Source organism: Periplaneta americana, chromosome 11 (genome assembly GCF_040183065.1).
Source record: "Periplaneta americana isolate PAMFEO1 chromosome 11, P.americana_PAMFEO1_priV1, whole genome shotgun sequence".
Taxonomy (NCBI): domain Eukaryota; kingdom Metazoa; phylum Arthropoda; class Insecta; order Blattodea; family Blattidae; genus Periplaneta; species Periplaneta americana.
The window spans coordinates 133640928-133666137 of record NC_091127.1 but is presented as its reverse complement, the minus strand read 5'-3'; the positions used below and the strand labels follow the sequence as shown (position 1 = coordinate 133666137).

The following is a 25210-nucleotide window of genomic DNA, read 5'->3' as shown; positions in this document are numbered from 1 at the left end:
GGCTTAAGTTGAGAACGAAAACGGTTTTGAGATTTAATAAAGAAGAATATATTTTTAGGATAAACTTCAGAACACGGTTACCGTCCTTACTTATAGGTAGAAAATTCACCACAGTCCCTCCTATGAAATGTACATACGTTATATTACTTAGTAGCGCTGAGGTATAGTTCCGGTAATTTCTGAACTGAAAACGGTTGAATTTATTTTTTGTGGAGATGCATTTGATCCTATAAGCAAGGCATATTAAAATCCTGAACGAACCGAACTAATTTGTATATCCAAGATGTATGAATACGAAGGGAACTACCTCAGCGCTAGTTTAGCCCTAGTAACATATTAAACTAATCAGACTTCAGACTGGAGTACCGTCTGAAACGAATAAATACAATTGAAGTGTAGACAAATTGCATTAAGTTATACGTAGCGTTATGCTTAATTATAATGCATAATTGCGAATATGGAAATAAGGCAAGTACTGATAGAATAAACATAACCTATAACTTCAACACATTAAAATATGCGTGCGATGCAACTGAAAATTGTTGAAACGTGCATAAATGAATGTGCAAGAATTTCGTAATGAAGCATGAGTGCTTTATTTCAACTAATTACAATTCTAGATACTGTAACAGTAATGAAAACTATAGGGTATAATTTTTCGTAATATACTATATGTATCTCGTTTTTAGTTCAAATTGTGTATATTATCAAACGTCGTATTATTTACTCGTATAATGTAGGTTATTCACAAATAAAAAGGGCGCAATAATTTAAATTTAATAAGACAAATACGGTAAACTAACAATAATGGATTAGACAAGAGTAACATCGGTAACGTTGCACTTAGGCCTAATCACAACTTACTTTACATGCCAGTCAATGTTTCACTTTCACGTATATATTACACATATTTAGCCTACTGTTTATAAGACCAAAATTTCACTTAACCACATAAGGGCGCAATATTTAATCGAAATAAAGGCAGGTATTACACATACGAACTTTGCCTGCAACAACGTAATTTTCACACCAAAAATAATATTATACCTTAAATTGCAAGTAAATTGTGTCTCAAGTGTCTCACAATCACTGTTTAAAATTTTACTGACGCAATTACACTGCATTTCAGAGAAATATATGTTATTCTTCATGCACTGCAACTAATTCATATGGTTGAAAGACCGCCTTTCGCGATCAGCTGTTAAGCGAGTCACGTGGTCTGCCTTACGGCCTGTATTAGATCACGACGGCAGTGGTACATACCGTTGCTTACGAGAATAACTCGTAAGCAAGAAATAATCGATTTAGACCGACCAGACCGGTTCAGAGTTCGTGTCTCGTGATGGCGTTGGTCATTGTGCCATCTGTTGACGATTATTGAACTACATCAAGCCGGCCTCGACTGCAAACCCTAAAGCCTATATAAAAGAGCTATCTGATAGTATATATGATCTAGGGTTATATACAATTTCAATATAATTACGTGGTATCAAGTGAAGACGCTCTGAAATCTGTGCAGAGACTAGATTAGGCCTGGGCGCTATTAGCTCTATTGAGTCACTACAGATTTCCTCTTTACTCCGCCCTAAACCTTCCCCGGCTGTGATGAGTAGACTGGTAATTAAACACTGCTCAGTGACGGATTCCATTATAACTTTTACTAACTGTCGCTATAGCTGGTTGCCTGAAATCCATCACTGAAGCACAGTGGACTGAGCTTTTGTTTATAAGGCAGTGTAAGCGGGAGGGGGTGTTTCAGCATTCCGTGCCCAGAGCTGAATTAGACAAAGTGTGTAACTTGGGTGAAACGACACCAAAGCGCATGCGCGTAGCATAGCACAAATTAAGTCCAGATCTATGTAGTAACTGGTAGTTCGCATGTGGCATTGTGCAAGCTACGCTACTGCCACGTTATTTGAGTGTGAATGCTTTTACTTGTTTACGCGTGTTTAAAAAAGAGTAGCATGCAACTTCGGAGTGAAAGCCGCCTAATATTAGAGAAAATGTGTGCAACGTACCCAAAGAGTTTGTAATACTTACTAGAGACACATACCCGTGAGTGGCAGGCAAGGAAAATGTCACAAACTGAATCGGCTAGCATCCGCCATTAAAGGGAGTGTTTGCGGCGCGAAATTCGGAAACAGTACCACAATACATTGATGTAACCTGGTGATAGACACTGTTTTAAACATATTTTACCAAGGATGTTATGTTTTATTTAACGACGCTCGCAACTGCAGAGGTTATATCAGCGTCGCCGGATGTGCCGGAATTTTGTCCCGCAGGAGTTCTTTTACATGCCAGTAAATCTACTGACATGAGCCTGTCGCATTTAAGCACACTTAAATGCCATCGACCTGGCCCGGGATCGAACCCTCAACCTTGGGCATAGAAGGCCAGCGCTATATCAACTTGCCAACCAGGTCGACTTTACCAAGGATGGGTCGTGATGAAATAAAAATGAATGGCAGAGGAGCGATGTATTTATTGAAGTATTATATGATTCATCTTTGGCAATATTATAAAAAAAAATAAATAAATTCAATCACCCATATAAGTTATACGCGGGATAAGTAAGTGAAATATTGAATAATGGCAATGCCAACATGAATTTTCAGTATTACCAGTATTTTAGGGCCATAATAATAGATATCTACTGTAATATTTAAAATGATATATAGTTTAGTCCTTTCATGCAAAGGAAGAGAAAGATATATGGTGCATAGAAAATGTTTAGTGGTGAAATATGACATCAAAATTTTGGAAACCTGGTTCAAAACATAACAAGAATACATTTTTTTACCATAAAACGATTTATTAATTGTATAGCTGTCAGTACAGGCTTTTTAATGCAGTAGTAGTAATAGACCTAGTAGTAGTGATATAATAGAGGTGTAGTAGTAGTGATATTAGTAGGCCTAGTAGTAGTGGTAACAGTAGACCTAGTATTGGTGATATTAGTAGACCTATTAGTAGTGGTAAGAGTAGGCCTAGTATTGGTGGTATTAGTAGGCCTATGCCTAGTATTGGTGATATTAATAGGCCCAGTACTAGTGGTAATAGTAGGCCTAGTATTGGTGATATGAGTAGGCCTTTAGTAGTGGTAAGAGTAAGCCTAGTATTGATGGTATTAGGAGGCCTAGTAATTGTGGTATTAGTAGGCCTAGTAGTAGTGGTAACAGTAGACCTAGTATTGGTGATATTAGTAGGCCTGTTAGTAGTGGTAAGAGTAGGCCTAGTAATGGTGGTATTAGTAGGCCTAGTAGTAGTGGTAATAGTAGGCCCAGTATTGGTGATATTAGTAGGCCTAATATTTGTGGTATTAAAATGTCCAGTAGTACTGGTAAGAGTAGGCCTAGTAGTAATAGTGGGCCTCGTATTGGTGATAATAATCGGCCTAATAGTAGTGGTAATAGTATGCCTATAAATGTGTTATTAGTAGGCCTGGTGGTTGTGGTGGTGGTGATTGTAATAGTAGGCCTAGTAGTGGTAATAGTAAGCCTAGTAATAGTGGTATTAGTAGGTCTAATATTTGTTATTAATAGGCCTAGTATTTGGTATTAGTAGGCCTAGTAGTAGTGATGGCAAGGCAATTTGTGGTGGTGATGGTAATAAATTTGTGGACATCAGCTATATTTTCACGAATAAACTAGAAGTCCCAAACGGAAATTACATGATTTACCGTAATTTATTCTGAAATAAACAGTTTTATACAGATACTGTCTGAGGATTTTATTATGCATTTTGCTATTATAATCTACTGCAATATGATTGCACCTAACCCTTACATACATTGTTGAAATCAACCGTATAAACCAGATTAATATGCTTCTGGAAAAAAAAAAAGTTATCCAAGAAATGTTCCGACATTCTGTAAACACATTGAAAGGAGGAACTGCATTTAGAACATTTTTCCAAATATTAAGTTATGCATGCTTTCCTGAGCATCCGACAGTAGTATGCTATGTTTGAACAATTATTTGCGGCGCAGTATTTCACCATTTTCTCATTATTTCCCTTCAGGTGTACTTATATTTATTCGTACTCCTCAAATAAGCATGAACTGCTCGCACTCCCGGCGAAGCATCGACTCCCTTTAATGGCGGCCAAACAGCGGTTCAAATTTGTACACCACATTAGCGCCATTGGTGTCTCTAGTTATATATTACAAACTCTTTGAACGTACCTAATGTAGCGGTGCAGGTAATGCAGCGGGATGTTGAAACGCGCGTCGGGTCTGCGCATCTGCTTCAGAAAGACGTATGCGACAAGCAGGCCACTAAGCAGCAGGAACGTGTCCACGGCCATGAGGAAGTTCACTAAGGGCATCCTCTCCCAGCTCCTCAAATACTGCAAAGACATGATGAGTTATTCTATAAAGACTCGTCTCCACTATTGAACATTTAACAACAACATGTTAAACGTTAAATTGTTTACCGTTAACATCCCTACATGTTGATTGAATATGTTAATGCTAATTTCATTTAACACTTTGTCCACACTGTTAAACATGTTAAACTTGACTTTCTTTGCGTAGTCCACCATAAACAGTGTATGAGATTTTAATATAAATAGTGTTTTATTTTCAAACCTTGGAGAATGGACTCAGATGATGGTATGACATTTGTAATTGCCTCTATTGCTTGTTACAAGGCTTTGAAAAGGAAGAAAATGAGAATGTGGATGCGGCAATATCTTAGTAAAAGACACTATGCAGGATACACTCTAAACGAGCTTAAAGTTGAATACAGGATCGATTTGGATTCAAAAACTTGCTGAGAATGTCAGAACACGATTTTAATATAGTGCTGCAAAAATACTTCCTGTTACATCAAAGAAAAACACAATTTAAGAGCAGCCATTTCATCTTAATTAAAAAATTACAGCACGATTGATTATCATAGGACCTACTACATTATAGATGTTAAAGGCGTGGGTAATATCGTATAATTATTCTTTCCGAAGTTTTACGAACGTTAACATACATCACCAAATACGACCATTACTGACGTCAACATAGCATTAACGTTTAGCGTACGATGAGAGTGCGAAAACTCTCTACTGTATTCTCAAGAACAGTTAAATAATAATTCTAGTTCTCTAAAACAGTCGACTTCTTAGTTTTGCCCGTGTATTCTTTTGCAGACAAATCCCACAAACAAGGCCTTTCCATCAGTGCATTAATTTTATTCTATGTATTTTCTTTCGTCCACTCCATTATTTTGAACAACTTACAGCCAACACCAAGGACCAATGATAGTATGAAAATGATCAAGATACGCGCCACAAAATCGGAATTTATAGTTGTGGCTATGGAAACTCTAAAAACTTTGCCGAACTGTATCGACGCTGCACGAGCAAATGAATAGACTTGACATGTTTTCCATATCTGCTGGAAAACACGCCAACATGTTGAAAGTGTTAAATTCAATGTACTTAGTTAACATGTTAAGTCAATTGAGACTTGAAATGTCCATATACAAGTTAAATTCAGCATGTTATATTTAATATGTTGTTGCTAAATGTTTAATAGTGGAGACGCTCCTTAAGAAGCCCGCTTCAAAATTGCTTTGGCATTAACAATCTCGTGGACTTGAAATGTCGGTCTCGTAAGTTAGCAACATGCTTAATAATTTCAGTACTAAGGCATTGAGAATATTTAAATTAATTTTGGAGTCACATAGTGGTACAGTATTTCTATTTGAAGTGGCAGTAGTGATAGATAAAGGTAGAGTCAACCTGGGTAGCGTAGTCGGTATAACGCTGGCCTTCTGCGCTCGAGGTTGCGGGTTCGATACCGGGCCAGGTCGATGGCATTGAAGTGTGCTTAAATGCGACAGGCTCATGTCAGTAGATTCACTGGCATGTAAAAGAACTGCACACCGCCTCAGTAGGCCAGAATTCAAATCTAGCGGGAAAAAATTAAATAAGAATGGAATATAATTTTAAATGATTCTGTTTTACTAAATAATGATTTCTAAGAGCTTATGGAATAACAATAAGCCAGTATGGGATGTTATCCGTAATAATGAGCTATGAGTACCATTTTGAATGACTACTTTCATGGAGCCTACTAGGTACTCAATTATATCACTTGTTCTTTTCCTGAACTCATAGTTTCCAATATTCTCTAATAGGAGAAGTCATCGTCTGTATCATCGTCCTCCTTATCTTCCTTCCTCCTCCTCCTCCTCCTCCTCCTCTCGTCCTCCTCTTCCAGCTGCTGCTGCCCTTCGTCCGCTCCATCATCCTTCCTTCTTGTCACGCGCACGTCTTCACTTGTACAATAAGTATGAGGCTCCTTCAACATTTGTCTCACTTCAGCAGGAAAGGAATTATTCTTATTTTCTTAACACGGATAAATACTTGATATGCTAGGATCAGGAGTTACAAGAAAATCATTTAAGATATCCTATATTGTTTGAATTCGTGAAAATTTTCTTGAATGGTCTTTACAGTACTTAATGTCTAGATTTTTGGGCATACCTGTAGGTAACACTGCCCAATGTATTTACATTGGTGACGTTGTCTATTAAAACTGTAATGCTTTGTCTGGTGTATATGGTCTTGATAAAGTTGGAGATATATTACAGGCTATCTTATACTTTGATGCTCTTTTTGGAGTAATTTGTTTGATTTGTTGTAGAATGTATGCTGCATCTCTTTTCCCTGAACCCCGCAAATACAATTGAGTAGCTAGAACTACTTCACTTTAAGAAAGCTGTTTTTTCAGAGACCGTAGCCTACATGTTTAATTCTTGTTTTTACGTCACTTTCTTCAAACAGTTTTTGAGGTCTACTCCTGAAACGCGTGGAATTAAGTCCTTGGACGTTTTTGAGAGTTTTTATTTATTGTAGAAGTCTTTCAGGAAATTTGATATCTTTTTTTTTTTAATTGGCGCGAAATTTCAATGGCAAGCAGAGTAATTATCTCATGCCTCCATGTTAAGTTTTGTACCAGTGCGCTTTATTTGGACCAGGTACTCAGCTTTGAAGCCATTAGCCCTGTGAATTTATAGTATATTTACTTTCCCTGTTAGAAGTTTCAGATTTTACTAAAATATTGACAATAATGTATTAATAGAGAGAAGAAAGAATCTGGAGTAATCGGCCGGCATATGGAAAAAGTAGAGGAAAGGGAGAAGGAGCCATGTGGTCCATTGATTCTACTAACCATTCCGAATCTTTACGCAAAAACCTGCCCTTTTGCCTGGAGCACTGTTTCAAACGTTTTTCTAAATTACTTCTAAATGTGGGCACAACTTTTTCGACACACCGTATAATATCCTTGGAACAATGTTGTCATTCTAATTTTGTCACTACGAAATCAGTGAGAGTATAAGTAGACCCTTTTTCAGTAGTCCAACACCTCGTATAAGTCCATTCGAGTCACAGTGGACTGGATATGGGTATCTACCCCTGAAATAGAAAAACGCAAATATAAAAAAATGCAAGCAAACGCAAGCAAATCTGAATTTTTGTAATAAACTGGAAGCATTGCTTTATAATAAAGAATGCGGCAAAATCCTCACCCTAATTTAAAGTTTAAATAGAATATAGATGGATCAAAATAAGGAAACTGTATCAATATGAATGGTATCTAAACAGTGGGAAATTTAGGTTTACATGCGTTGTCTTAGCGATATCAAAAGACATGTGCAAAACAACAGGAATTGAATAGGACATTGAATTCACGGAATTGACATTCAATTAGTGTAAATTTTAATCTGTAACGAATTCCAACTATGCAGTGGACGGATGAAGAACGTGCTTACGCTGTGGTATCGTTTCTGGTAAGTGGTAATTCCGTTGTCGCTGCCCAGCGTGTTTTTCGAAGACGCTTCCAGATTCCCCCTCTTGGTGCAGTTCCAGATCGGAAAAGCATTAACATATAGGTATCAAACTTTAGACCAAGTGGTGACATGATTAAAAAGGGAGGAGGAAGGCCACGCAGCGTTCGAACTCCAGAAAACATTAATGCAGTAAGGCGTTCATTTCAGCAGACTCCAAAGAGATCTGCTCGAAAACACGCTAGAGCTCTTCAGGTATCTGATCGGAGTGTGCGTCAAATTTTACACCATAACTTGTGATTTCATCCCTACAAGATGGTCGTTGTTCAAGAATTGTTTGAACGTGATTATGATAAGTGTGAGGTCATGTGCAGATATCCTTCAAAATATGCCTGAAGATGCTGTGGTTCTTTTTAGTAATGAAGCACATTTTCACTTATCGGGATGCGTGAATAATCAAAATTACCGATATTGAAGTGGACAGGACCCTCATGAACCTCATTAAAAATCTCTACATAAGGACCGGGTCACTATATGGTGCGCGACTGTAAGACTCAGGATACTTGGTCCTTACTTTTTTTAAGAGGATGGTGCTACTGTAACACTCTCAGCGGTACACTTTTATGATCAACAATTTTTCGACACGAAGGCTCAATTCCCTGCAAATTAACCAGGTGTGGTTTCAGCAGGATGGAGCCTCCTCTCTCACAGCTCAGATTTCTCTCCAAGTCCTGAGACATGTTTCCCAGACGCTTTTTTTCTTCTTCACGTGGCAACGTTCCCTAGCCATCACGATCACCAGACCTTGCACTCGGCGATTTTTTCTGTGTGGCATCTTAAGGCTGAGGTGTTCAAACATCGGCCGAGGACTTTGCGAGACATAAGAAATGCAATACAGGAAGAAATTTTACTTATTCCTAAAGAAACGCTAGTTACAGTGATGCAGAATTTCCATACTCGCATTCAGCAATGCATTGATAGTGAAGGACACCACTTAAGAGACACGTTATTCAAAAAATGAAAAATTCCCACTGTTAAGATACCATTCATATTAATAAAATTTCCTTATTTTGATCCATCTGTTTTTTTATTTAAACTTTAAATTAGGGAGGAGATTTTGCCGCACCCTATATGATGCAGATTTTAAGGTGACACCTGGTGCAACATTTTTTATATCTCTAATTTAAAATGAAATAAAGACATAATTCCGCAATATTTTAAAGCCATGTTTAACGCATCCATGATAATATTTCCCGTAAACAATTAAAGTATGAATAATGGAAATAGAAAGTACAAACCTACTGTTAACACTTCCATCACAGAAAGACATTTTTCTCCACATCAACAAGACACAGATTACCCTCACATCACTACCGCCATAACAGTCTGGCGCACAGCGCTCGGGTTCCTACACTTGGCGACTTTTAACAGCCAGCCCTGTTGGCATTCCGCTCAGCATAAATTGATGGGATACAGATTTGTGAAGATCAGTGTTAGTACTTCGAGACTACATAGCGAGAAAATGTCATTTAAAAGGTTAAAAAATTCAATATTTTCCTGCTAGAGTTGAATTCTGGCCCACTGTGCACCGGCGACGCTGATATAACCTCGGCAGTTGCGAGCGTCGTTAAATACACCGCGATTAAAAAAAATAGATAAAGTTGGCCCATAGACCTAGCGTATAAGTTAGGTCGTTTTACACTTTAATAGTAGACTTACACACCTGCGACAGTAAAATCATATATTGTTGAGATCATGAAATTTGTTGCGACGACAATGGTACTGGTATGCTCTGATTTTATAGAAACAAAACGAATGTATTTAAACACTTGGGAAATGTGAAGTCATATGGCAGCGATATCAAGGTCAAGAGCACTTGGACGGTTCTGCTTGCGATCAAGTGCTCACTGCTTGCAATGAATCTATTCTGCAGGAAGCAACAGAGAATAAGAAGGGGTGAGCAAAGTGAACTCTATTGGCCTGTCACTGCAAGATGAATTAAACTGTTTTTAATAATAGATAGCGTGTTACATTCATACAAGACAACAACAAATCAGAACATGTTTTGTAGAGTGTACTTCTCTAATAAATTAAATTATAAAATAGTAGGCTGCAATAAATAATAAACATAGCTTCTTCTTAACATATAGTTTCAGATAGTAGCTAGAATATAATTATTTAATATTCCAACAAGTATAAAAACACTGTTTTCCTGTTTTAAACTTACCAATACAAAAGTGAAAGAAATTACAGGACATTGTGCATACCTATTATATGAACAGCACATTTCAATAAAGAAATTTAAATTTCTGACTTCTCGTCTAACACAGAAGTGTTTTTTCTTGTTTTTGTCGAAACTAACCTTCTTATGTACGGCGAAATTACGTTTCCTGCAGCATGCCGTATCATAGCACGCTTATTATCTTCTGACAATCTAGATATTAGTCTTAGTTTTGTGAGGTTCTTAAGTGAGAAAAATTGCTCACATAGACTATATGCTTACTGCCAAATATAGAAATAATTTGCGCCGCAAATATTCGTAACCTGAATATATTTCCAGGCAAAGCGAAATTCCAACTTGACTCTCTTCACGCAATTCAAAGATATTAGTCTTAGTTTTGTGAGGTTCTTAAGTGAGAAAAATTGCTCACATAGACTATATGCTTACTGCCAAATATAGAAATAATTTGCGCCGAAAATATTCGTATCCTGAATATATTTCCAGGCAAAGCGAACTTCCAACTTGACTCTCTTCACGCAATTCAAAGAACCTGGAGAGAACTTTTCCTTGGCTCAACTGGACATCAAAATGGTAAGAATTGAAAATCTATGGACGACATATCTTCACAATTTTTTTTAGACAGAATTCATAACGAGTCTATGCTATTAGCATCCATACTTTTTTCTTTATTCTGTAAACTTAAATGCAATGCAGTGAGGAAGAATCTCTACAGTACATCTAAACATATATTTATTACTATTTAATGTCAATAAAACAACAAAATTTCAATACATCATTATGTATATCAATTAATAATTTCAGGCGTTTCACATTGCTCCTCTTCGTAACTAAATGTTTTCCATATATCAGACAAAAAACATTTTCGCCTCTTACTCACAAGAAGTCAGGAATCCAGTCAGCCTAAAACTTACTGAACGTCTTCTTCCTCAATGTGTAATGTACTATACAACCCGTGAGTTCATCAGTGACCTGTACCTGCGTTCCGTACGTGCTCTGAACAGCGCATACGGGCGATGGGGCATGCTTGCGCTCTCGTTGACGTCACTGTCATAATATCACAGTCTACTATATACAGTCACGAAGCTTGGTATGATTTTTTGCAAATCTCGCGATAGTTGCTAGCCGCTTGGAGCGCTGTGAGTACTAGGAACAATAGACTGTGCCACAGTCATCATGATCTAATACAGGCCGTAAGGCAGACCATGTAACTCGCTTAACCCGATCACGAAGGGCGGCGTTTCAAGCATATAAATTAGTTCGAATGCATAAACAGTAGCATATATTTCTCTAAAATATGGTGTAATTCCATTAATAAAATTTAAAAAAATTGATTATGAGACACTTCAGCCATAATTTACTTGCGAGTTAAGATGTAATATTATTTATGATGTGAAAATTACGTTGTTCGTATGTGTAATACCTGCGTTTATTTCGATGAAATATTTCGAAATTCTTGTACATTCATTTATGCACGATTCAATAATGTTCAATTGCACCGCAGGGATATTTAGATATGTTCAAATTATAGGTTATGTTTACTGTACCAGGTGCCCCTTTCTGTCAAAATTTAGTGATCGCCAATCCTTTGCCATTCATATGAAAATTATAGATTATGTTTACTATATTTAACTTATATTCCTAAATTCGCAATCATTTATTATAATTAAGCATAATGTCAGGTATGATACCCCGGACATTCAATTTGTCTGTATTTTAATACTAAAATTGAGTACTGAATTATTTATTTGTCTACTACTTAAGAGATGAAGTACCGTAAGACAATCGTACGTACACTAATTTCATAGGAGTGGTATGGTAAATGTTTTGTCTAAAATTAAGGAAGGTAGATGTGCTAAATTGAAATCACGATATAAATTCTTTTTTATTAAGCCTCAAAATAGCTTCCATTCTAAACTTGAAATGTTGACGCGAACAGATTATGTTAACATGTAAAATTCTCTTCACATTAAAATAACAAAGTTTTGTAATTATTTCTTCAACATATTATGCAACAAGAAGTAAACGGAACTTATAACACATTACACTAAATAAAGCTTAGCAATGATAAGCAATAAAGTTATAACATAATATTTCACTGAGCTCCAACAAACATTACGGCCTAGATCGAAAAAGCATTGACTGTGTCGTATTTCGCATTTTTGTGAAAAGCTATGTAAAATGTGAAATGTTCGTTATCGGTTGTAATAACTGTAAATGGCTAAAATACAATAATTTGAATAATAATATGGGACAAGGAGACGTTTGTAGTACTATAAATTGTAAGAAAAACCTTATGTATTTCATATTTCAATAGTGGAAAGAAGGTGTTAATTTTTTCAATAGAACACGATATCGAAAATACAATACATTTTATGTTCTGCTAGGGAAAGTCTCTGTGATGAGGGGATAGTAGCGATCCTGGTGGTGAGCAACTATTTATGGATGCATATTTCAACTGTTTATGTTTGCACATTTAATAAGTATTAAGCTTCGTGACTGTATATCCTAGACTGTGATAATATGGTGTGTAAATTTTCATTGAAGAATGATGTTCATAGAACAAGTTTAAATTTAGATAAGTGAGGGATACTCACGCTGGTAACGAATATTTTGTTGATAACTATCCCGCCCGTGTTGATTTGGTACTGATGCCCCAGTACGATCCAGAACATGCTCAAGCTCCGCACGCCGTGCAACGCGGGCAGCGAGTCGCTGGATGTATCGGCTCTCATTAGATTGGTACCATGGCGACGCAGAGAGAATGAGAGCAAGATCTCTCGGCGCGCTCCTGCAAAGTGTGTAAATGTAAATTATTTTATATTTGACGACGCTTGCAACTGCCGAGGTTATGTCAGCATCACCCCTGTGCCCAAATATGTCCCACAAGAGTTCTTTTACATGCCAGTAAACTTACTGACATGATCCTGTCGCATATATGCACACTTAAATATCATTGATCTGGTCCGGGATCGAACCCTCAACCTCGGGCGCAGAAGGTCAGTAGGCCACCTCTACCACCTGCGCCACCCAGGCCGGCCCTGCAGAGTGATATCAATAGATAAGAAAAGTGAACGAATGAAAAGAGAAAAGTTTAAAGCAAAAAGAAAGCTACGAAAAGAGTTGGGGAAGAAAGAGGGAAAGGTAAAAGGATGAAAGACGAAAAAGATAAAGGAAATGTAAGGAGGGAAGAGAGAAAGTGCGAAGGAGAGAGAGAAAGAGAGAGAGAGAGAGAGCGAAAGAAGAAAAGTACTGTGTTTTATGTGTCAGTGACTGAAATAATTTGATAATTGTATAATATTTAAGTTTATTCTGATCAATCAGAATGGCCGGCCACGGGTTTTGATCTCAGGTACCTCTCGAAATGGAGTGTCAGACGTAAGAAATGAAGCTTTGTTGGAAAGAGTGGGTGAAGGAAGAATGATGCTGAAACTGATCAGAAAGAGGAAAAGGAATTGGTTGGGTCACTGGTTGAGAAGAAACTGCCTACTGAAGAATGCACTGGAAGGGGAACGGGAAAAGAGTTCGGGGTAGAAGAAGCTATCAGATGATAGACGACATTAATATACATGGATCATATGAGGAATGAATGAATGAATGAAGTTTATTTGTACTTTACCTTTATTCATTATGTCGTAGGTCGTGCTTAGGACCACCATAATGCCAAATGCGGAGAACACGGCACTGACACAAAAGAGACCATCAATAATATATCACTCACTCAGGTTAAAAAACAGTTGTCCCTACTAATTTTCTTTGTTTTTTTTTAGCACTCGTTATCTACTGTAGGAATTTGGCTTAATAACAAAAATTCTGATTCCCGGACATAAAGAGTAGGTCTACCCGAAGCCAATATTTCTTAGTCATTCATGTTTAATTCTCCTTTGTGTGCATGTAATTTTCCTCGTTGTTGTATAATTATTAGTTATGATTTGCGTTTGAATTTGTAATTCTTGTAATTTGTAATTTAGTTCACTTACCACTTGCATATTCATTAAGTGTATCTTCTAAGCCTTATATCATTTTGTAATCATTATGTAATAATAATAGTAATAATAATAATAATAGTAATAATAATAATAATAATATTTATAGTAATGGCAACGGTTTATTTAGTCTCGCAGAGTTAAGGCCATACGGCCTTCTCTAACACTCAACCAGGAGTAAAACTGCGATACAAAAAGCACTACAAATTTACAAAGTAAAATACACTACAATTTTACACACAAAACTGAAGTAGTTAATCATAATATAATGTAAACAGCAAGCCAATAGAAATCAGACATACTATATAGAAAGAAAGGAAAAATAAATAAATGAGACATGCGCAGTATAAAATACAAAATAATAATAATCATAATAATAATAATCATAATAATAATAATAATAATAATAATAAATGAAATAGTAAAATACAAAGGATGCAATGAACACAATATTTTAAGGTACACACAGTAAGGAAAATTATGATTATATATGTAGCTCAATTTATCACATTATAGATATACCATTATCGGGATATGTGAAGAAGAAAAAGATAAAAATTTGTTAAATATCACTAGAATATTTAAAGAATGAGGATTGGTTGATTCGTCTCGCCTTTTCTGTCTCTTCAACATTATCTTCAGACTCTCACGTTCTGGTAACAGTACGCATGACGGAGAAACCATAGGAAGTTCATTATTTAGCATGTTTGGCGGAGTAAGTTAGGTAATCACTTCCTATACGTTTCAGCTTAGTTTTCACTAATTGAACCTTCGTAGCCTAGCTACAGCATCAATTCATGGTGCTCTTGGGACTTTGTATTCCATGGGATTTTGGATTCGGGGAAAATTTTTCGAGTCTTTTGAGTATGTAGAGCTATACATTCAGGGTATTTGATTCGGGTGATTGGATTCGGAAAAATGCGCGGGAACGAAAAATGCTTGTATGTTTTGTTGAGAGCTCAGTTAATTTTCTGATTTTATACCTAATATTCATACTAGAGACGTTCACAACCGGTTACGAAAAATAAAAATTATATATTGTTATTGAACGCCTGGCGCTATAGCCAGTATGCAAAGCTATCTCTCATCTCTCGGAATGGCTCGGAGTGGCTCAGAGTCGGTTTATCAAATATTCGAGTTGTTTCTCATTCTTTGTGGGTGGACGGCATAAGCAGACCACATTGAGCCATGCAAGAGTTACAAAACCCTTTGCAGGGAAACATTTATCATCGTGTAGGCCTACCATTTAATTGATAATTCTTCCTCTCTCAGTACATTCAATCAATCAACCATCCATCGATTCATCCATCATTCATTCATTCATCCATCCATCGACTCATTGATTCATTCATACATCGATTCATTGATTCATTCACATATGGATTGATTGATTCATCCATTCATTCTTTCATCACTGAATGATTAATTAATTAGTTGGTTCTTTCGCAGATTCTTTGATTAATTCACTCATCCAATCCAGGTATTACAGTTGGGTACCTTCAAGGGGAAGAACATGCTACGTGAAAGTACAAGCATTTGAGCTTCGGAGTACTTTTCTTTTTCTTAATAACACTATCTTCTTAAAAATGATTTATAAATGAAATAATAATGCAGCTCTTTAGAGTAATTAAAAGGCATTATATATTAAAAACTACTGTTTTAGAGGTATGCATTTTGAGTTTAAAATATAAATATTACACTAGAATGTAGGCCCATGTACTTATTTGCTCTTCTCTTTAGTAAGTAATTGTGATTTATTTAATTCTTGCATTTCTTTACGCACCAGATTTCATTATCTGCATTACTCTTACTTCCTTTGTTGTTACCAGTGTCCATTTGTTCATTTATGTATTAATTGTAAATGTATTAAAGTGTCCAATCAATAATTGTAGACCTATATTAGCAAACACATTTTTTAATAAGACAAAGTAAATTTTCTTCAATTGTTACTCCGTTTGTGTACTCAGAAAATGTCGGTTTCATGTTTGATGAAGTGGGCCTGGTGTTCTGTCTACCTACAAAACATAAGGCGTTACCTGTTGAAAATCGAATGTTCTGTCGGTTGCCGATCTTGACGGATGTTCTCTATCCGGTCGAATCTAAATAAGTTGTGAGCTCTATTTTGCAGCTCTTTGATTCATACCTTCATATCTGATGAAGCCAAAAAAAGCACGGTGAAAAGATTAATGTTACAAATATGTATAATATATAATAATCAAAGCTTTTACTTTGTGTTATCAATACGGCAAATCATTGACGGAAATTAAACAAATAATTAACAAATAATTATTTGAATATTAACAAAGATTTATCTGAACTATTCAATATGAATTGTAAATATTAAAATAAGAAGTTCTATCAGTATTGATTGTCGTAATGAATATTATTAAAACTTCCAAATCCAATTTGAATGACCTACTGTGCATTTTTACACATTTCATCCTCACTATTTTGAGATTAAAAAAAAATCAGAGCGAAATTCTTTGGTCGTGTTAATAACATGTCGCAAATTCTGTAAACACATGTCAAAAGAACTGCTTATACAAATTTTGACCACTCGACCGCAATTACGAGGCCTTACAGAAAGTGTTTTTCCCTGGGACCGTTTATAGATAAAGGCACAATTGCATAGAAATATTTATTGAAACAGGTACAGCAATTTTTGCGCTATTTGTCAACATATCAGCCACTGGAATTGAGGCATTTGAAGAGTCCACTGCAAGAATGATGGATGTAATTCTCAATACATTTTTCAGGAGAAGCAATTGAAAGTTTGAAATCCTTAGCGCTCAAAGCTTAACTGTGATTTTCCGATCGTTACTGGACAATGACTATCAGTGTTAATGCCATATAACTCTCTCTGTATATTCTAGATATCTTAAGCTATGCATTGACAGCCTTGGTTCATTTTCGACAAGATCATCATAATTGCAGTGGCCTCTTCATTTTTCATACCATAGGATCAATTTTTGTGTCACAGAAGTCAGCCACCTCAGATCGGAACCAGCGTTTGACTACGTCTGCACCTCTCTCTGTCGATCCCATGATATGAGAAATGTCTCAATTCCAGTGGAAAATATGTGGAAAAATAGCTGAACAATTGCTGCGTCCGTTCCTCCAATAAAATTGTGTTTTTTTTTTCTGTTAGCGGCTCCTGGCCAACTTATTTTTTACGGCCCTCGTAATTGCGGTCGAGTGGCCAAAATTTGTATAAGCACATCTTTTGACATTATTAACATGGTGGAAGAAAAAAAAAATAACTTTTTTTTGTGCCCTCATCAGAACGTTTGCTTGTTAGATGAACTTCCACTTCTTGCTGAAGATCGAGTCTGGGTAGATGGATATGAAACTGGATTTGCTACTATTTCAAGCTATTATGAAAATGCTTGTAATGTAATATTTTATTTTGAGTCCAGGATTTTATATGGAAGTTAAGAGCAACTGTAATAGAGAAAAGAAATTTCTTTCCTGAGCAATATATTGCTCTGATCTGTTCTCATATTCTGTAATACTAGGATCACTTGTCTAACGATGTAGGATGTTTAAAAAAGGGAGTTCAAATCTGTTGCTGGTGGTTTTTAACTTACATCGCCACATAGTCCAAGGACGTGTAGATCTTCTCGTCCTTAGTATGGCAGTGCGTGTCCTTGAGGGTGACAACGACGTCTCGGTCGAAATGCTCCTGCAGTCCGGGCACCAGGTCTTGAACGCCGCACGTTGAGGGAATGCAGAATCCCCACCGAAGACTGAGCGTCCTCGGAGACCCCGGCTACGTCACATGCAACACAGATGTTGGTGCAGTTACATATACTTAATGTGCCGACGTCTTTGAAGTTTTGGGAGGGTAGGACTGCACATAAAAGTCCGAGAAATCTTTAATTGCTCTTTCTAAAAAATTCCATGTATATTATACAGAAAATAACATCGACTGATTTTTCACACTTGGTGAACAGCAAGTATGAAATATTGCTAATAACTTCTTAAATTTTGATTTTCCAAAAACAAAAATATAAGTTTTATACGAAAGCTGTTGGAGATAAACCATACAGTATGACACCAATTTTCGAAAAAAGTTATTCAGACATACAGGGTGTGACCAAAAGGCCGGGCAGAAGAGGCTCATTAATTCTAATGGAAACAACTGTTCTATGAAGGAGGTAATCCAGAAATTTAATTTCAGAGTGGACCAGGCTTTTGAGCTTCAGTGAAAGCAACTGGTCTAAGGCGGACGCTTTAAAAATGTCCTTTGTTCGCCAATTTTGGAAATGATACATCAGGTTAGCTCAGTGGTTCCCAACATTTTTTTGACTTACGACACACTTTACTGAACGCCCACGATATCGCGACACACTTATTTGTTTTTATTAATAGTAATATACAGTAATAACAACAACCAGTGATTTTCTTCTGGAGAAAGAGGTGGTGTAACTCTGTGTGGAATATTCTATAGCGGACGGGGAGATGATTACTGTTCACTCCACTGGAATTTTGTCGTTTTTTATCTTCTTTTTGTCCAACTAACACTTCAAGGTCTAAGCAGAATTCAAGAATATTTATATTAAAACATAATTCACACATAGCTATTTCGCTGCATAATGAAAAATGCAAGAAAAAGTGCCGGAACGCCATTGCAACGAGTTCCTCCAGGAAAAAAGCACTGATAACTTCTATATAGTGTAGGACATGCATTGTTGTAGATAGGTCGATGTTAACACGCAATCGAAAATTCTAAAAGGAAACATAGTAACTTGAGTGGAATTAGAAAAAAAAGCAAACGTATATGTCAAAAATCTCAACCTATCTATGTTGGAAGTCCGATCTAAGATTTTTACTATAGTTTTTGAGAACTCGCCTATTTTAATTAACTTGAAGTCTGCTCTTGGTGGGTAGCACAGAATTTATCTATAGGCCTACGTGACCTTATGGTTGACGGGATACGTAAATCATCTTCAAGATGCAGCAGTCTCTTCCTTTGTTTCGAATTCACTATTTTCATGGTAGAAAATGCAGATTCACACAAGTATGACGTTTAAAAACGGGAGTTTTAAATGTCTTTTTAGTTTATTCGGCATCATCGAATGATTTGACAAAACATTTCCGCATATAAGACACTCGGGATTTTGTTTATATTCATCTCCATGCTACGTGAATCATATTTCAAATACGGTATTTAACACTACATTTACGAAACGCAATGCCTTTCTTTGAACCCTGAAAGGAATTTTCGCGCACATTATTTGAATTAGCACTGCTGTCATCTAATTCTAACCCAGGAAAATCATCTAAGAAATTATGAGTTTAGAAGTAAGGAAAAAAATAGGTAAAACTTATAAATATGATTCCTATATATCGTCGTTGTTCCTGCAATAACTCCTATGTGACTTATTTTTAATTTTCAGATTTTTGCTCTATTAAATAAGTTAAATAGTGATAGAGCAAATAAAATGTCCTATATGTAATTATATTTCTTTCTTTCTAACATCTAAGAATTCACAATCTCCTATGTACTACTGCCATAGAATGAATAAATGTGTTTTTTCTTCCTAATGAAAAATTTTATATTTTGCACATAGGAGTTATTGCAGGAACAACGACGATATGAGTTTATTTACCAGCCTGACGTCGTTGAACATTTCATTGGGAAAGATGAACGTGTCGTTAATCCAGGTGAGAGTCACGAGGCAGTACTTGCCGCTGAACGGCGCCATGTCTGTGTGTATGTCCGCCACATCCACGCACTCGTCGTAGTTCCCAAAGAACGCCAAATTCCCCACCAACAGACCCGCAGGCAATCTGGCGTTTGAGTCAAACACTGGAACAAGAACAATATTAATTAGCACATGAACGATCATGGAACTAATCTTCGTTCCATAATGTCTCACAGGAGGAGTAAAAATTGGCGGCAAAGGAGGAGACAAGTAAGTTATAATTGAAGTGTTCAGAACCATAGCGGGCCAAGCGCCATTTACTAGAACCGTAGCAAGCAAGGGTTAAAATGAAGTTATTACCGTAATTCCATGGGAGCATGTAGCAAGTAATATAAACTATACACGTGACCCAGCCAATTCCTTATCCTCTTTTTCATCAGCTGCAGCATCATTCATTCTTCATCTACTCTTTCCAACACAGTTTCGTTTCTTATTCTGTCTGTCCCACTTCACACGCTCCATTCTTCTCCACATTTCAAATGCTTCTATTCGCTTCTCTTTATTTCGTTGTAATGCCAATGTTTCTGCCCCATACAATGCTACACTCCACACAAAGGACTTCACTAGTCTCGTCCTGAGTTCTTTCTCCATAGGTCGACAGAAGATGCTTCTGTTTCTATTAAAAGCTTCCTTTGCCATTGCTATTCTCCTTTTGACTTCTTGGTAGCAGCTCATGTTAGATGATGAATACAACCCTTGCAGTTCTGCATTGTGTAACGTTCTTCTTTAATTTCATCCCTTTTAGTCCCAAATATATTCCTAGCACCTTATTATCGAATACCCTTAACCTCTGTTCCTCTTTCAAATTCAGAGTCCAAGTTTCACAATCATACAGAACAACCGGTAATTTAACTATTTTATAAATTCTACCTTTCCGTTTTTTTAAGCAGACTATACGACAAAAGCTTTTCAACCTAATAATAGCAGGCATTTTCCATATGTATTCTGTGTTTCATTTTCTCCTGTATATCATTTATATGTGTTATTATTGCTCCAATATATTTTACTTTTTTAACCTTTTGAAAAAATAAACTTCCAATATTTTTTTTCGTACTATGTTCTGGTCACTTCGTCTTTTCGGGATTTACTACCAAACCTATCTCATTAGGTACTTGCTTCAAGTAGAGTTCCCGTGTTTTCCCTGTCAGTTTTCTTATGTCAGGGATTCGTAACAAGCTCTTTTTTACGATGGTGAGTTGTTACCCCTTTGCCCAACCCTCAAGCTGGAGGACCACCCATATCGGCTGTCTGCGAATGTTTATTCCATACCTTCTTAGCCACCCTCCATATCTGGATACAGTCTCCTTTATCCGCAACTTGAGCACGCTCGATGTCGTGGTGGTAGGAACCCACAGTTGGCTCAAAACAGTATTACATTGACAATATTAAAGACCTTCTAATGTATCCTATGCCTTACATTTATCGAAAATTGTCTGATAGGTTGACTAGTCTTAGTAACGGTATTTTGCTAGAAAACAGTATGATATATTCAAGGTCGGGTGAAAATAGAAATTGTATATTTTCTGATAAGACTAAAAGACCTAAATAAGATTTTACCGCGTGACAGCCACCTACTTTAACATGAAAAGTGAATGGAATTTGATCAGATCCTGATATTGGCGTCGCTCCATCCGTGCAATCTTCTTCTGTCGACCAAGGTTTAAGTCTTTAGGCTAGGATTACGATCAACATTCGTTTGCGTTGCGTTACGTTACGTTTCGGTGAAGTTAGTTGAATTTTGAAAAATATAAGCTCCATGTATTTGATTACGATTACGTTTAACTTTAAATTGAACGAAAGCATGACGGTGTTGTTTCGACATTGCGAAGATCTAGCTTCCACAGACGCAAAGGAACGTGAGTTGAACGTCATCCAATCACGAATCAGAAGCGCTGAAATGGCCTGGGACTGTTTACTCTCACAGTTTGTTAAAAATTGTGAATAAACAATATTTGAAAGTATCGAGTTACCCTGCCATAGAACGTTATGATCGGGATGGTAATCTGCTTCTCAAGGTGATTGAGGAAAAACACATAATACAAAGTCAAATTCCCTCAAAGAAATATTTATTAATGATGTAACTGTAAAAATGACGGTACTGCGTCGTCACACTAAAACCCCAGTCACTGATTATTTACGTTTTAAGTAAATTAGTTGTTACTTTTCATTCATTGACCTGGCTTTCGTCAGAACTAGGGCTAGCAATGCCACCTGTCTTCTCCAACACAAATGAGTAATAGATATTGAAAATTAAGCCTGTCTCCCACAGCATAACTTTAAATTACGAATCGCCCTACAATTATTATAGCCCCGTTTGAGGAAGACCACGTACAAACACTTCACGTTGTTGATATCTTGCTGTTATGAAAATTCATACATAACCAACTCTGTAAACATACACCAAACTTGTTACAATCTGGTAGTGACGCCATCACAGTCAACGCAACAATGCTTTCTCACTTTCGCTTTCAAATATGGTCATAAACAGAGAAGACCTTTATAAGCACAAAATAAACGTCCTCGTTCGATTCTCGGTTAGTCTGGTGTCACATCCCAGCTAGAAGCTTAAGACGCACATATCTAATACCCGACGGTATTTAATCAACCGCTTTCCTACCTTCTCACTTCACTATAACTCCAAGTCGGCTGCACTCCTGCCTGTAAAGATTATCGAACCCAGTTCGATTCTCGTTCAACTTCAATGCTCGTATTTCCCGAGCTTTCCACCTTCGCGATCCAATTGCGAATTCCCACAACCAATAACCACGGTTACCACATCGTAACTGCTCGTAGCTCTGCCCGCTGCTCTCCAGCTAATTACGTCGTCAACACATCCACCCCGCAGCTGACCATGCTGCGATACGTCCTTCCTCAACGAGTCATACTACAAGACTGACGCTACTAGGCCTACTAAAAATTCATGCTCCCCTGCAATCAAAAATGTTATGCTCCCTCGCCAAAATATCGAATCATAAATCCAATCCAAATCACGTGATACACTACTCGCTTCTTGTGCGTGAAAGATAGCTGAGCTATAATGGAAGATAAGAAACTAGTTATCTAAAAGAGAAAGTAAGACTGAAAATGGAGAAAGGATAAAAGCCATCTGTGAAGAGTGAGGAAAACTAAATCTACAAATAAATATCAAGAATGGAAAGGAGAGAGAAAAATAAAAGTAATGTGACGAAATAAAACGGCACAGCGCGTCACCTGTTCTTTCGTTGCAGATCCGGCCATATTGCTACTGAAATCTTAATATATAAAAGTGAATGTGGGTATGTATGTGTGTATGTTCTCTATACAAATCTATACGCTTTGACAGGTGTCAAAGTTTGCACATCTAAACTTCTTAACCAGGAAAAAAATATAGGCTACATTAAAATTGTGCAAATGTACGTTAAATTAATAAAAAAAATAGAAATAAATACGATCAAACATTCATGTATAATAAAATACATTAAAGTTGATATGTTACAGTTGTATGAACACTCATAAATACAATAAGTTTATTGAAGATGTTAGTCAGAAATGCTTCGGAGATGCTTCTCCATCTTCAGTGACTAATTGCAACGACTGCAGACGAAAACAATTATAATTATTAATTAATTACAGTAGTTATATTTCAAAAATTAAAAAGTGATAAATGGAAAAACAGAAAGATTATCTTAAATTATGATACTTTACAAACGTCTTTCATTGACTAGAAAGATTAAAGATATAAAATATATTTGATTTCTGAATAAGCAATATGTGTTATATTTTTGTATATGTATGTGATGACAAAAATGATATAAGAAACTGTAATAATGTATTATAAAATTGAATAAAAGTACGAAAATTGAATTGACATTTAAAAAATTTAAAAGTTAAAATCTTATGATGTGTATACATAAAAAATTAACACAGGCCATATTTGAAAATAAAGATAAAAGAAGAATGGACAAAATTGCAACTTGGATGAATGACTCACCGATGTGGTTCAGATGTTCGAACCGTGTTCTTACTTGGCTTAAAAGCAGACTGACTGAGATGAAGAAAAGGACAGAAATTAGGTTGACTAATACTGCGTTAGTCTTTTACTATTCAAATCGGAAGTGGTATATAGGTCAGAGAGGATGTTTTTTTCGTAAATTGCTTTTTCATTCAAATTGTGAGAATTTATGAGTTTGTCTTTGTATATTTCGATAGACTCCAGAATATTTAATTATTTACCTTTCCTATTAATATGTAAAATTTCCATATCTGAGGTAATGTCTGTAAAATAATGTTGATTATTGTATATATGTGTTCGTTGAAAGTTGAATGAGAAATTTCATGTGAGATATTTCTATGTTCTTTATATCTGGTATTAAAATTTATGACTGTTTGACCTACATATGTATCGTTATATTCTGGAAATTGAGAATTTAATTTGTGTACACCTGATGAACTGAATTTATCAAAATTATTATTATGAAATTTATTAAACAGAATTTTACCGATGGAGTTATTAGTCTTGAAAGGAATATTGAAGTTCATAATTTTGTCATATAGCTAATCTAGTATGTGAATGTACGTAAGCCGACTGAAAACAACACTATTAATTCTAAAACATACGTCTCCTAAAATATTGTTGTTCATGTCCGAAAATATGTTACTGTGAAATTCTAACTGTATAATCACGTTGGCAATGTAGTATGTTATGCGTTGCGGAAATAACAATCTTTTAATTAAAAAAAAATCGGTATACGTCTCTCAGAATATTAGTTTTTATGTTAAAAATGACTTATTGCGGGTTTATATTGTAATAATAATAATAATAATAATAATAATAATAATAATAATACACTTTTCAGCTTTCCCAATAACGGGACTGCCTCATTGGACAAAGCATAACACACCGAGTGAAAACAAAACCAAACCATAAAATAGGAATGTGGGGAATGAACAAAAATGGGAAATTAAGTACAGGAAGGATATTAGCATACATATAACAGGCCTAAACATAATAAACAAACGGATTAGACATTCAAACAAAAGTTCTTCCTTGTTAGGAAACAAAGTACAGGCGGAATTTTAAAATGGCAAGTGATCCTTTGATAGCAGTAAGGGAAACATCCCGAATAAAGTCGTTGTTCAGCTTGAACTTCTTACAGAAACTGACAAAGAGGTGAGATATTGTGCCCCTAGCACCAACCATGAGCCCAACTACTTCAATGGAGGTGAGGTGATATTTCTCCAAATAGAATGGAACTGTGGGCTCATAAATTCTGCATTTTTGTGCCTGGACTTCAGCGGGCTGCTGTTCCTGAGCCTCGAACCTGAATGTCGGGTCGATAATGTAGGCGGATGTAGAGCCTGGTGGAATGGCAAGCATGTCAATTCGCCGACAGGATCCCTCTTGAGAGATGCCATGGACTTCTTCGTGTACAGTGAGACCTTTCTTCCTCAAGGCTTCTGCAATCATGGACCTGATTCTGTGATGTCTAGAGTTCCGCAGTGTTTCGC

At 36.3% G+C, this 25210-nt stretch overlaps 1 protein-coding gene across 4 annotated transcripts in view; it reads right to left on the bottom strand.

Moving 5' to 3' along the window:
* Positions 1-25210, bottom strand: part of LOC138709354 (nose resistant to fluoxetine protein 6-like) — a 151647-nt gene that overhangs the window by 106274 nt on the left and 20163 nt on the right. For all 4 annotated transcript variants that reach the window (XR_011334917.1, XM_069840067.1, XM_069840069.1 and 1 more), the window contains exons 2-6: positions 19628-19827; positions 17603-17784; positions 13649-13713; positions 12627-12820; positions 4187-4350 (exon numbers count right to left, since the gene is read on the bottom strand). Coding sequence is in view for 3 of the 4 variants with exons in the window: in XM_069840067.1 (XP_069696168.1) it covers positions 4187-4350; positions 12627-12820; positions 13649-13713; positions 17603-17784; positions 19628-19827 (805 nt within the window). In the remaining variant the exon portion in view is untranslated. The remainder of the gene's footprint in view (positions 1-4186; positions 4351-12626; positions 12821-13648; positions 13714-17602; positions 17785-19627; positions 19828-25210) is intronic.